The following is a 13446-nucleotide window of genomic DNA, read 5'->3' as shown; positions in this document are numbered from 1 at the left end:
CTATGGATAGAGTGGCACGTGATTAAATTTTTATTATTTCTCACTAACATGCAATTGAACATATTCAAACAACATAGGAGGGCAATTCTGGGAAACTAATCTAGGGTGCCTGACCTCAAAGCAAACTCTAGGAAAAAACCATGGCGTCCTTTGCCTTGAAGCTCAACCTGTAGATACCTGTATCCTCCTCATCAACCACTCTTCAGCCTTCTTTCATTACTTTTCCTCTTTAGTGTCCAATGACTTCATGATCTTCCTTGGAGGCTCCAGCTCACCATCACTACCTTTATAGCCCTCCATGCTTCTCAACATTCCTCATTTGCTCACCTCTATCAAACATCACTAGCCTGGGCTGGGCACAGTGGCTCCTGCCTATAATCCCAGTACTTTGGGAGGCTAAGCCAGGAGGATTGCTTGAGGCTAGGAGTTTGAGACCAGCCTAGACAACATTGCGAGACTTTTCTCTACAAAAAACATTAGCCAGGTGTGGTGGTGTGTGTCTGTAGTCCTAGCCACTCAGGAGGCTGAGGCAGGAGGATCACTTGAGACCACGGGTTTGAGGCTGTAGTGAGCTATGATTGGGCCACTGCTCGCCAGCCTGGGCAACAAAGCGAGACCCTATCTCTTAGGGGAAAAAAAAAAGAGTTAATAAAATGACTAACCTGAATCATATATTGTGACAGTTAATATTGAGTGTCAACTTGATTGGACTGAAGGATGCAAAGTATTGTTACTGGGTGTGTCTATGAGGGTATTGCCAAAGGAGATTAATATTTGAGTCAGTGGACTGGGAGAGGCAGACCCACCCTCAATCTGGGTGGGCACCATCTAATCAGCTGTCAGCACGGCTAGAATAAAGCAGGGAGAAGGTGGAAAGAGCTGACTTGCTGAGTTTTCCGGCCTTCATCTTTCTCCTGTGCTGGATTCTTCCTGCCCTCGAACATCGGACTCCAAGTTTTTCAGCTTATGGTCTCTTGGACTTATACCAGTGGTTTGCCAGGGGCTCTTGGGCCTTCAGCAACAGACTGAAGGCTGCACCGTCAGCTTCCCTACTTTTGAGGTTTTGGGACTCGGACTGGCTTCCTTGCTCCTCAGCTTGCAGATGGCCTATTGTGGGGCTTCACCTTGTGATCGTGTAAGTCAATACTCCTTAATAAACTCTCCTTCATATATACATCTATCCTACTAGTTCTGTCCTGCTAGAGAACACTGATACATATATTATCTGAATATTTGTTTCTGTGAGAAAAATGGGCACAAGTAACTTTTAACCAGATAAGTGCTTTTCCGCTAATTTTGTTTCTCTCTTTTGAGGAACATAGAGATTTAGCTCAGTAATAATCTGACATAGGACAGGGTAAACCAGATGCTTACCCAGCTTTCTCATTACTAAAATAGGTAGTCAAAGAGCATTCATAGATACAGAGGAAGCATTTGAGATCATAGGTCATTAAATTAGCATTATTATATGCTTATTTGTTAGTTTTATCACATCTGGTTCTTTGAATAAAAAGTCTCCATTAATTTAGAAGAACATATCAAGTTGTTATCTTATTCTGAGTGAGAGATACCAAAGTTTTCATTCCAAAATTCTCAAATACCCAGAAACTTACCACCCAGTGGGAGGACATCAGCAAACCCAGAAGACAAAAAGCTAATTAACTGTCTCACTGAAACATTCCTTCCGTTTTGAAAAGTCAACTAGGGACCCATGGACTCTGAGCCCATTGTCAAATGGTGTGTGAAAGAGATCCAAGTTCAACAATAAATATCATCGGCAATATAATGGTTCTCTCCAGCCCTCAGGGCCAAATGGCCTGCATTTTAGCAAATTGATTTTGCTCATGAATTGTGTTAAGCCAAGCAATTGTTTCCCATGACATGCTTGAATCCACAGTTGCTTTGTCTATGAAATTCATGGTTGAATTTGTCCAATTGCTGATTGTTATTCCCATTTGCTTTAGTAATAGTCACTTCCTTCATCAGTAATGGGTTTTATATACAGTGCACAGTCACAACCATTCAATGTCACCCATAAACATTTGATGAATTGTCCAATACAGTTATGAGAGTTGCTTATTTGGGATACAGCTAGGGTAAGTCTTACTGAGTTAATGAGATGATATGACATTAGGCCATGGGTGTTTCCTCCCCCACATTAGCTATACACATTCTTTTATCTAAGGACCCATTTGGGTCATTACCATAATCTTCAGCAACTTGTCAAGATAATGAAGGGCCCACTGAATTCAGGGAAGGCTTGGCATAATTCATGAAAATTTAAAGAACATAGATGTAGAAAGAGTTTGGGAGCTACAGATAAATAAGATCTGCATAGACAGCCACAAAGGAAGAGCTTCAGTAGACAATCTGCTTTGGAAGGGGGGAGAGTTTGAGCTCAGTTTTGAGACAGAAGAGAGGCTCATACTCTGAAATGTCTAAGACACACTGCTGGAGGAACAGAAGGTGTAAACAAACTTAGAGATGATAATCAAGGTTGGAAAGAAAGCAAGGGTAGCTCTTGAGCCTGCTTTCAGCAAATCCTACGTCTGTATTTGTTACAGCCACACAAATCTAGGTTTGGTGGGAGGGGGCAAGTTAGTTATCAACTTTGACATGTACCTATCAGACTTGCTTAGCAATCAGACAAGGTTTATAATTCCTTCCGCTAACCTTTCCAGAGTACCACAGTTTGTAGCCTTCTGCACACTGATTTCTGACCAAAGGATTCTGTTCCATCAATGCCCCATTAAATTCACCTCAGATGGCTGATGGCACCATGTCGAAGTCTCACCCAGTGTGGCTATGAGTTAGTGAACTGACCCTCTGAAAGCCATATACAGTCTCCTTTTAAATTATGTTAGAACTAGTAGGGAATTTCAAGTTCTTCTAGTTCAATACCTTGTTTTTTTTTTAAATGTGTTCATTCATTTTCAAATATTCACTGAAGGTCCACCCTAGGCCAGATTAGATCCCCGCTCTAAAGACTCTAACACATAATTGGGGGATGCAGGTATTGAATAATAAAGTAATAAATTACGTCAAGTGTGGGAGGTGTTAAGAAGGAAATAGGCATGGTGATATGATAGAGTTACTCTAGAGAGGACAGAGGATTAACTATTACAGATGAAGTCAGAGAACAGTGAAAAGTACCCTTCGAGGAGGTTCTGCACATGTATTCCAGAACCTGAAGTTCATGTATCCCAGAACTTGAAGTTAAAAAACCAAAAAAAAAAAAAAAAACAAAAAAAACTCACCTGGGGCCAGAGCACTGTAAATGAATAGGCAGGGAGGTTAAACAGATGTTTCAGTTAAACAGCATGCCCAGTATACCAGACAGAAGATCCGGAGGAATAGTAATCTTTGAGTGGCAGGGAGAAGAGGAGCAGCCCATGAAATAGGCAAGGATCTTAAACTCCAGTGCCTTCAGGAGCTATGCATGCACCATCAGCCAGTGAAGTAAGCCTAGGTAGGAGGCAGTCGTGGCAACTGATAGGCCTAGAGAATGAGCAATATGCCTAACAGCATTCAGACTCATTAAAAAGTACTTTACAGCCACAATAAAGCAAATCACCAAAAATACTTTGCAGGCAAAAATAAAACACATGTGAAGAGGCAAGCAAAGCCCAAGGACCATCAATATGCAATGCTGAGCTGCAGGAAAGGCAGGAAGCAGGCTGGGAATGAGAAAAAAATCAATACAGTGTGGTTTCCTCTAAGTTAAAAAGAAAAGGTTTTATCTTTTATTTCCATGAACTTAACAAAGAAAGCAATATGTTTCACTAGACAGTCACCCAAACATTGTAATACTAATAACAAATAAAACCCCACTATTTGTTACAGAATTTGTAAAACCTGAAAATGGCGGTAATGATCAAATGGGTCAAATGTGCGAAGAGAGAAGCCACAAATCTAAGTGGCCCATGCACTGACCAAATGTAGGTATCCTCTTGAAGAACTGTGGCCATCTGCTCTGTGCTTGAGTGAATCCAGGGATGGGAAGCTCACCCCCCTGGAAGGCATTCTTTAAGTGTTCAGAAGTTTTTTTCACTTTGACCTGTTATTATGTAGAGCCAATGATATCCGCCACTTTGTAGTCCGATAATCACAGATCTGCCCTCTGGAGCCACATAGAATGTATTTAATACCTTTCCACCTGCCAGCCCTTCAGATATTTGGAAACAGTGACTCTGTTACTATCTCCCCTCTACAAGTCTTCCTTTTTCCAGGCAAAACATTCCCACCATCAATTACTCCCCAAATCTGTTTTCAGACCTAACCACCCTTCTTATGAACCTTCTTATTTGTCACTAACCATCTTAAAACAGTGCCTAGAAAGAATACAATGTTCCTAGCCAATTTATACTCTGGGGCTTCTTTAGGCACAATTTTCTATGTCTGCAGCAGTAGAAATACAATTACATTTTATGGAGCTCAGCCTCCTGCTGTTCCTGTTTCCTACCTCCCACCCTCCAAGGCAGTCTGTTTGTTGAATGTCCTGAACAGATGCATAATCTAGAGCAAGTGCTCCCATCAACATAAAGAATGCCATCCCTCATCACTCCATCACTTCTGATTAAGATCACTTGGTCTAATGTACATTAAGTTCTATTCCAATAATGCCTGTGTGTTTTGGGGGATGCAGGTGCATGCTTTTCATGCCTCTTTCTGGACACCGTGTTATTAGATACTCAGCCTGGAGAAACATTTCCATACAAAGAGGAAGATAAAACTGAGAATGAATGGTTAAAGGCAAAGGGAAAATTGGGAATCTCACCCTTGCAAAGAATGGTAGATGGGAACATCCAATGACCTGGCTTTGAATCCGGTTCTCTATTTACTAACCATTGCTACTTAAAGAAAAATAGTAATAATAACAGTAAGAACAGAAACCACTATCTATTAACAAATTCTTGGTAAGTACCAAGCCCTGAAATAAGTCTTTCAGCCTACAATATCATATGGTTAGTAGATGCCACTGGGATTTGAACTTACTTCTGCCTGTTTCTAGATTTCAATCTCTACATAGTCTTGTACCGCAATCTCCCTTAGTGGATACTGTCTACGCTACATACGACTTATACCACCGATTTAAAAAAAAAGAAAAACTCTTACAGTAATTACTTCTCCTGAGATGCTCCTCCAAAATGTGGGAAGTAGAAACATGTGTTTTCTTTTCTGTGGGGCCATCAGAGCATGCAGACAAGGGCAAAAGAATAAGAGAGGAGAGAGTGGCCATACACCAACCACAGTGCTGTACATTGTGTCTTGAACTGGGCTGAAATGTAACCATGCAGCTTCGTTTTAAGCACATTTGGAACATCGACAAGATTTCAAGGTGACTGTTCAGCCTAAGAAAACAGTGTTTTCAAGCCCTTTTAATGCTACTTTAGCAGTATTTACTAGTATATAACTCATGTGGTAATTTATTCATTAAAACAGTCTGTATTTGGCAACATTTTATTAACCTTAGTTTACATTAGTGAGATTGGTATTTGTATTTTAATTGCATCTCTTTATAATTACTCTGTAATTCTGATTTTCTTCCAATGTGAACTAAGCCCTTATCAATCCCCAAACTGCATTCCACATCCAACGAAAATGAGTTCAAATTATAGTTTTATAGAATATGGCTTTGGAAAACCCAGAAAGCCTATTCCCAAAGGTAGCCATACATCAGAGTCTCCTGGGGATTTCCTTATACAATGACTGATTCCTGAGTGCTGTGCAATCTACTTGATCAGAATCTCCAGGGAGAGGACCTCCTGGGAATTGAGACCTGCAGCAACTGGTCCACAAATCAGCACTTAGGGACTGGTGACTAGACTATTTCCACTCTGCACACATCCAATACAGCTCTTGGAAAACATAGGAAGCAAAAGATAGTAAGGGTTACCCTAAAGGCAGAATAACCAGCCACCTCAAGGAATCCAATGTGTCCCAGAAACATTAATTATATGTTTCATTATTAACTGCTGACCTATTGTTCTTTATTGTCAGGGTTTGAGTTGGCCATTTTAATGTCATCACTGCAAAGAAGCCCTATAGGTACACACACACACACACACACACAAAGATGCATAGATTTTCACTGGTTCCTGGAAACGAGGTAGAGATAATCATGTGGTTTATTTGATAGAGCTGCATGATAAACAATCGAGATAAACAATGTGTTTTAAAAAGCATTCTCAAAGAGTTAGAACAGGAATGTCAAATAGACGGCAGATATGATACCTCCCTCCTATCTGATGCCCTTGGCAGGCATTGCTAATCAATCACAGCATTTTTCCTTGCATCCACAAACAGCCTCAAAGTCCTTTTAACCAATCATTCCAGGGCACTAGTGCTATCTAATCCGCTCTACCACGTGGGGGACATACTTTACCCTCTTTGGCTACCATAAATAGGTAAACTGAAATCACCTTATATTTTACAACAGCCTGATCCATGACAGGCTGTATGCTCCACAAGGTGGAGATGGGCATCTAAAGGTTCTCCTGTAGACAGGGCTTTAGGCGCAGATCACCTGGCTCTCGCCAATTCATGTTTGTAGTGGTTTCACACTTGTATGTTTGAATGGGAGTACTTTGAAATAAATTAACTGCTTTAATACTTACGATATGTGAGTTACACTTATTCAAACCAACCTAGTTTTTGCTCATGATAATTTAAAGTTTCACTTTGAATAAATGCTGTTGGGAAAGACAAGCTGAGTTCCAAAGTGTTTTAAAAATTAAGTGTAGCATTTGACTAACAGAGTCATATATCAATCTGTTTGATTTCCACTAGTAGCACTGTAGGTTTTCTTCTGTGGAGATTCTGGGCCATATCTCCATGCAAATATTTACTATCCTGGTAAATCACAGGATAGAAATCACAAGGACACTTGGTTTCTGCTGGTTTTCATTTGAAAAAGAAAATCACTATAATTAATTAGTCTTGGGTTCCCATGATGGCCATTCTCGACTCCTTGGCCTCTACTGCCACTTTCCAAGTCAGGCTAAAGAGAATTCCATTTCAGATCATATCTAGGGTAGTACTTGACTCATTAGGTTGATGTCATCCCACCAACAGTCCCCGTGATCAAACAATAAGATCAGAGAGAGCAGACCCACCTCCTCATAGATGCTGTCATTCCGGTGAAAGTCTCCAGCCTTCCTGGGAAGAACATGGACGTGAACGTGCTGAAAATGTACAAGAAAGAAAAAAAAAATGTGATTATCTCCCCATGTATTTTTAGACTTGACAGTGATGCTCTCATGAAGCCCAATTACTCCATGATGGTTCCTGCTGGGTTATTTTTCAGAGGAAGTTGATATCCACCTTTGGTAACTATATCTGAAATCTGCCAAGAAGAGAGTGCACTAAGCAAGAGAGAACAACTTGGGGGATATATGAGAGATGGAGTGAAATGCTAGAGTGTTTCAGAGTCTCTATGGAATTATTCATGGTTGTCAGTCTTGGTTGTAGTTAGCCAGTGCTTTGAAATGACAGCGCATCTTCAAAGGTGACCATCATGACTCTGAGACTGATAGGAAATAAGAATTGGCTAACAGAGAACTGCATAAGTAAAGAGCGAATGAATGAGAGTAGCAAGTAGTATGGGCAGAATTACAGACTTGGGGCTTTGAAAAATAATCATATAATAGTAATACAAACAGTTCTCATTTATTAAGCATTTATTTCCTATGATAAGGAAAGCTCTGTGTTTGGCATTCTGTCATTTAGTACTCTTAAAAATCCTATGAGGTGGCCGAGCACAGTGGCTCACGCCTGTAATCCCAGCACTTTGGGAGGCCGAGGCGGGTGGATCACGAGGTCAGGAGATCGAGACCATCCTGGCCAACACGGTGAAACCCCATCTCTACTAAACATACAAAAACAAAAAATTAGGAGGCTGAGGCGGGAGAATGGCATGAATCCAGGAGGCGGAGCTTGCAGTGAGCTGAGATCGCGCCACTGCACTCCAGCCTGGGAGACAGAGCAAGACTCCTCAAAAAAAAAAAAAAAAAAAAAAAAAAAAAAAAAATCCCATGAGGCAAGGTCTACTATGATCTCCATTTTACAGAAGAAGAAATCAATGTTCGGTGAGGCCAGGGCGCCATAGGAAGTAAAAGTCAGCACCGGAAATGAGGTCACCTGGCTTTTGCTCCCACGTTTCATTAGCACATGCACTGATTCTGCGAACTTAATCTTTTAAATAGCCCATTTCTCTAGTCTACTAAAGCACCCAGGTAATATACATAGCAATGCTATTATGCAATGATCGTGAATCAAGGCTCAGAGCATATCTAATTCAATATATTCTTCAAGGCTAAACTGCCATTTGAAAGTTTTACTTTCCAAATAGCCTCTATTGTACCTTGGCTGAAGTTAAACCTCATTTCTGCCCTTGAGCTATGTTCCACTTTTATTACAAACCGTGGGGAGGAATGTGAAAATGAAGAGCTTTAATAGAGAGAGGGAGACAGAGGGTCAAACCTCATCCCTGATCACCCACCCCTTCTTGATTACTGCGATCGGGTTCCGAGGCTCCAAAAGGCCTCAAGAGAACGTAAGACTAAGTGTCCCTGTGGCTTCGCTGTACAAGGAGGGGGAAAACGATACGCTATTAAAGCCGAGGCAGGGTGCAACGTGGTCCAAGGCGAATGAAGCAGAGAGGAGCTTCAAAGCAGCCCGAGCACAGTTCCCAAAGAGTGACACGCTTTTGCCAGAATATTCAGCAGTCAATGATGAAGCCAGTCACGGATCTCTCTGCAACTGGGCCAAGTGTGTACTTAAGTCACAAAGATTATGTGAGCATGGAGGAGAAAGTGAAAGAACAAACAAGGAAAAAATAAATCACAAACTACTCGTGAAACCAAATTCTTAGGAGAAAGCCAGGCAGGTGGGCCTGGGCTGAAATCTACTGAAATCTCTAGATGGGCTGACTTAAAAGCAAAACCAGGAAAATAATGTAGGACAAGGATACAGACAACCTTTAGAAGGAGCCGTCACTCACTCTTTAATTCCAGAATCTCCTGCTATCCTTTCTTCTTTTCCTCTTTTTCTCCTTTCTTCTTTCTGTCCCCCTCCTCCTGTCTTCTCCTCTTCCTCCCTCCCATCCATCCATCTTTCATCATCTCCCTTATACATTCTAGGAAGTTCCAGACCAGTGTCTTGCAGTCAAACTTCCTAATACAAATCCTGGACCTACCACAAACTAACTGTGTGACCTTGCCTCACAAAGTCTGTGTGTCAGTATCCTTATCTAGATGGGGATTATAATGGTTGCTGCCTCACAGGGTTGTTAAGAGGAAAGTCTGCTAACCATGTGCTGAGCATTCAGCTTTGCATGTAGTTAGTACTCATTACCTAGAACTGTACAAGAATTCGTTTTATTATTTAAAAAAACAAATTTAAACCTGAAGACCAAGTAGACATTCAGGGATTGATTTCTGCACCAGCAAAAAAAAAAAAAAAAAAAAAAGGATATTAAGAAGCTCCTTGAATGAGGGCATTGTTCAAGCATCTCTTTTGTGAAAGCTGGTTTCTGTTGCTTTGACTAGCCATTCTCAATCTTCCACCTGTACTTGGGGCTTGTTAAAATGCAAACTGCAGGGCGCTGAAAGTCCGCATTTCTAACAAGCTCCCAGCTGATGCCGGTCTAATGCCAAACTTTGAGAACCACTGGCTTACAATATCTATCTGGTTTCTTACCTTGCTTCTGCCAGTGTGGGCACTGAGGTCACCTGCTGTTTTGCCTGCCCTACTGCATTACGTGTAGACTTTTTGTCTCTTTTCTTGTTTTTTCCTCTTTTCTTTCCTTCTATCTTTTCTTTCTCTTTTTTCTTTTCCTCCTTCTTTCTCTCCTTTTTATTTTTTTCCCTTCCCTTCCTTCTTCTCTCTCTCCCCACAGAATCTCACTCTGTCACCCAGGTTGGAGTACAGTGATACAATCATAGCTCACTGCAGCCTTCAATTCCCAGGCTCAAATAATCCTCCTGCCTCAGCCTCCCAAACAGCTGGGACTACAGGTCCATGCTTCCACACCCAGCTAACTTTTTTTCATATTTTTAGCAATGGAGTTCTCATTATGTTGCCCAGTCTGGTCTCAAACTCCTGGCCTCAAGCAATGCCATCTCCTCAGCCTCCCAAGTAGCTGGGATTAGAGGTGTGAGCTACTATGTCCAGTATGTGGAGACATCTTTCTGACTGCTTCTCTGGCTTTCTGCACTCTGACCACTCTCTTTGCCTGGTCCTCAGGAATGTGCCTGTTAGTATCCACTATAACATATAGTGGGCTGTGAACCTGCACTTGGGAGCCTCCAGGGTCCAGGTCTATCCCCTGCCTCCTTTTCTTTACCCTCCTTTTCTGGGTTTAGTGTTCAGGGCTATCTCTATAGGCTCTGTTACCACCAAGTTCGAGAAACGCCACTCTTGATCACTGGTAACCACTTGAAATTCGCTGTGACACACTGAAGACAGTAAACAGCTCACTGTACAGGTGGTTTTTTCCCAAGGGCATAGATCTCAACCCACCCTGATACCTTGACATAAATTCTTAAGTGACAGGCTGATCACAGGATGCTGACAACCCACTCGGCTTCTCAGAACAGGGAAATCATGATAAAGCCAGCTCAAAGCCTCACTGCTGTGAAAAAATACCATCCCTATGGCCTTCTAATAGAATGACATTCTGATAAAAACCCTATGAATAGCAGAGATGAGGATAATTTGATATAATCTGTTCTCAGTGGTTTCATATTAAGCTGTGGTGATCACAGCTTACTTTTCTAAGTGCCAACAAAACATCTATTTAATAAAAGCCTTCCACAAATTTGCTAGGGGCTGCAGTTTAGCTGCTTGAGTTAGAAGAGTATCTTTTTAAAGTCCCATGACACATTCCACACCAAAAATGTTTTCATGGTCAAATAACATTACACAATGCTCATTAGCACATTAAAGTATGAGAATTTCCACACAAAAGATGCTTGTTTAACTTTATCTAATCTAGCATTCTAGAAACTTATTTGATTATGGAGTCCTGATTTTTATTCATGTAACACTTCCGTACACTTTTCTAAAGTATACATTCATTCACTCAAAAATACCTATTTCTAGGTGCCAGTCTAGGAACGAGGGATAGGGTAATGAACAAGACAAAGCCTCTGTCCCCATAGAGCTTATATTCCAATGGGTGATGCAGAAGATAAGTAAGGAGATGACTAATTGTACATTCTAATTATGGATAGAAATAAGTGTCCTGAAGAAAAACATAATGGTATAAGGTAAATACTGAGCACTGGGCCTCTCTAACGTTTGAAGTTTGGGAAGAGAAGTAGGACTCAATTTAAGGCTGTAGTAAGGAAAGGGGCAAAATCAAGAGAGGGTAAGTTCCAACAGCCCAGAGAACAAATTTCAAAGAGGGTATCACTAACAGTGTGAAATGTTTTTGAAAGCTTGAATTGTTTCAGTAAGACTAGGAGAACAACATTTAAAATCCCATGAAAAGACGCTCAACATTTTTAGTCATCAGGGAAATGCAAATCAAAACCATGCTGAGCTACCACTTCATACCCACTAGAAAGGCAGTAATGAAAAGACACACAACAACAAGTGTTGGCCGGAGCGTGGAGAGCTGGAACCCTCCTACACTACTGGGAAGGTAAAATCACACAGCTACTTGGGAAAACAGTTTCGCGGTTCCTCAAAAAGTTGAACATGGAGTTACCATGTGACTCAGGATTCTGATCCTAATAAATACTCAAGAGAACTGAAGACACATGTCCACACAAAAACTTGTAAGTGAATGTTTACAGCAACATTATTCACAATCACCAAAAAGTATAAACAACCCAAATGACTATCAACTCATCAGTGGTAAACAAAGAGCAGTATATGAAGACAATAGGATACGATTTGGCCATAAAAAGGAGTGATGTGCACTCAGTGAAAGCATCATGCTCAGGGAAATAAGCCAGACAAAAACGGCCACATATTGTACAATGCCATTTATATGAAAAAGCCAAATGAGGCTGATTCATAGAGAAAGAAAGATTTGTGTTGTGAAGAGGGATGCAGGGTAACTGCTAATAGGCACAGGGTTTCTTTTGGGTTGATGGATATGTTCTGGAATTATATAGCAGCGATGGTTGCACATCTTTGTGACAACACTAAAAGAATGAACTGTATATTTTAATAGGGTTTCTTTTATATTATGTGAATTATATCTCAATAAAGCTATTACTTCCAAAAAAAAAAAAAACTGCAGGCCGGGCGCTGTGGTTAACGCCTGCAATCCCAGCACTTTGGGAGGCCGAGGCAGGTGGATCACGAGGTCAGGAGTTCGAGACCAGTCTGACCAACATGGTGAAACCCCATCTCTACTAAAAACACACAAAAAGTTAGCCAGGCGTGGTGGCACATGCCTGTAATCCCAGCTACTCGGGAAGCTGAGGCAGGAGAATCGCTTGAACCCGGGAGGCAGAGGTTGCCATGAGCCGAGATCGTGACACTGCACTCCAGCCTGGGTGACAGAGCAAGACTCCGTCTCAAAACAACAACAACAAAACCCCAGAACTTAACTGCAGTGGGTTTCAGAGCAAGTGGGAGGTGAAATAGAGGCAGCATGCACTGCCATCATTTTTAGAGCCTCTGCCTCCTCTGTGCTGTCTCTGCTCCTTCCTCCATCTCTTTGAACACATCTCTTCTGCCCATACTCACCTGAGCATTGCCAGTGTGGTCATACTGATATCCTTTCTCCTTGTCAGAATATATTGTAATTCAATTCTAAGAGATAGAAACATGGCTCATGGCGGGGGAAAGGGCAAGGAAGGCTGAAGAGCTACCCTGCTCCACAGCTGGTGTCGTGAAACCTCAACTAGTTGGGCCTGTGTGAATCCTTCTCCCCCACATGTGCCAATGAGCAACTGCAGAAGGCAGGTCTGATTCTAAAGAATAACAGACGATACTGTGGTAAAAAGATAATGGCCACCTTCAAAGATATCCATGTCCTAATCCCTGACCTGTGATTATGTTAAGTTACAAAAGATAAATTATGGCTGCAAATGAATTAAGGTTATTAATCAGCTGACCTTAAGATTGGGAGAGGTATCATAGATTTTCCAGGTTGGCCCAATGTCATCAGGAGTCCTTAAAACTGGAAGAGGGTGAACATCATCAAAACTGTAAACTTTCTACTTCAAAGGCCATGAGCAAGAATGTGAAAAGCCAAGCCAGAGACTGGCAGAAAGGATTTGCAAATCACCTGTCTGCTAAGGGAAGTATATCTAGAATACATAAAGAACTACTTACAACTAAGTAATAAAAAGACAAAAATCCTAAGTAAAATGGGCAAAGGATATGAACAGACATTTCTCCAAAGAGGATGGATAAATGAATACACGAAAAGATGCTCAACATCCTTAGCCCAAAACCACAACAACAACACCACTTAACACATAC

The 13446-nt window shown here is 41.4% G+C and overlaps 1 protein-coding gene across 4 annotated transcripts in view; it reads right to left on the bottom strand.

Moving 5' to 3' along the window:
• The window catches only part of FHIT (fragile histidine triad diadenosine triphosphatase), a 1518095-nt gene that overhangs the window by 167733 nt on the left and 1336916 nt on the right, over positions 1–13446 (bottom strand). For all 4 annotated transcript variants that reach the window (XM_063630834.1, XM_063630836.1, XM_063630835.1 and 1 more), the window contains one exon: positions 7116–7184. In XM_063630834.1, the coding sequence (XP_063486904.1) occupies positions 7116–7184 (69 nt within the window). The remainder of the gene's footprint in view (positions 1–7115; positions 7185–13446) is intronic.

Source organism: Symphalangus syndactylus, chromosome 21, assembly GCF_028878055.3.
Source record: "Symphalangus syndactylus isolate Jambi chromosome 21, NHGRI_mSymSyn1-v2.1_pri, whole genome shotgun sequence".
Classification (NCBI taxonomy): domain Eukaryota; kingdom Metazoa; phylum Chordata; class Mammalia; order Primates; family Hylobatidae; genus Symphalangus; species Symphalangus syndactylus.
This window is presented reverse-complemented; position numbering and strand designations above follow the sequence as displayed.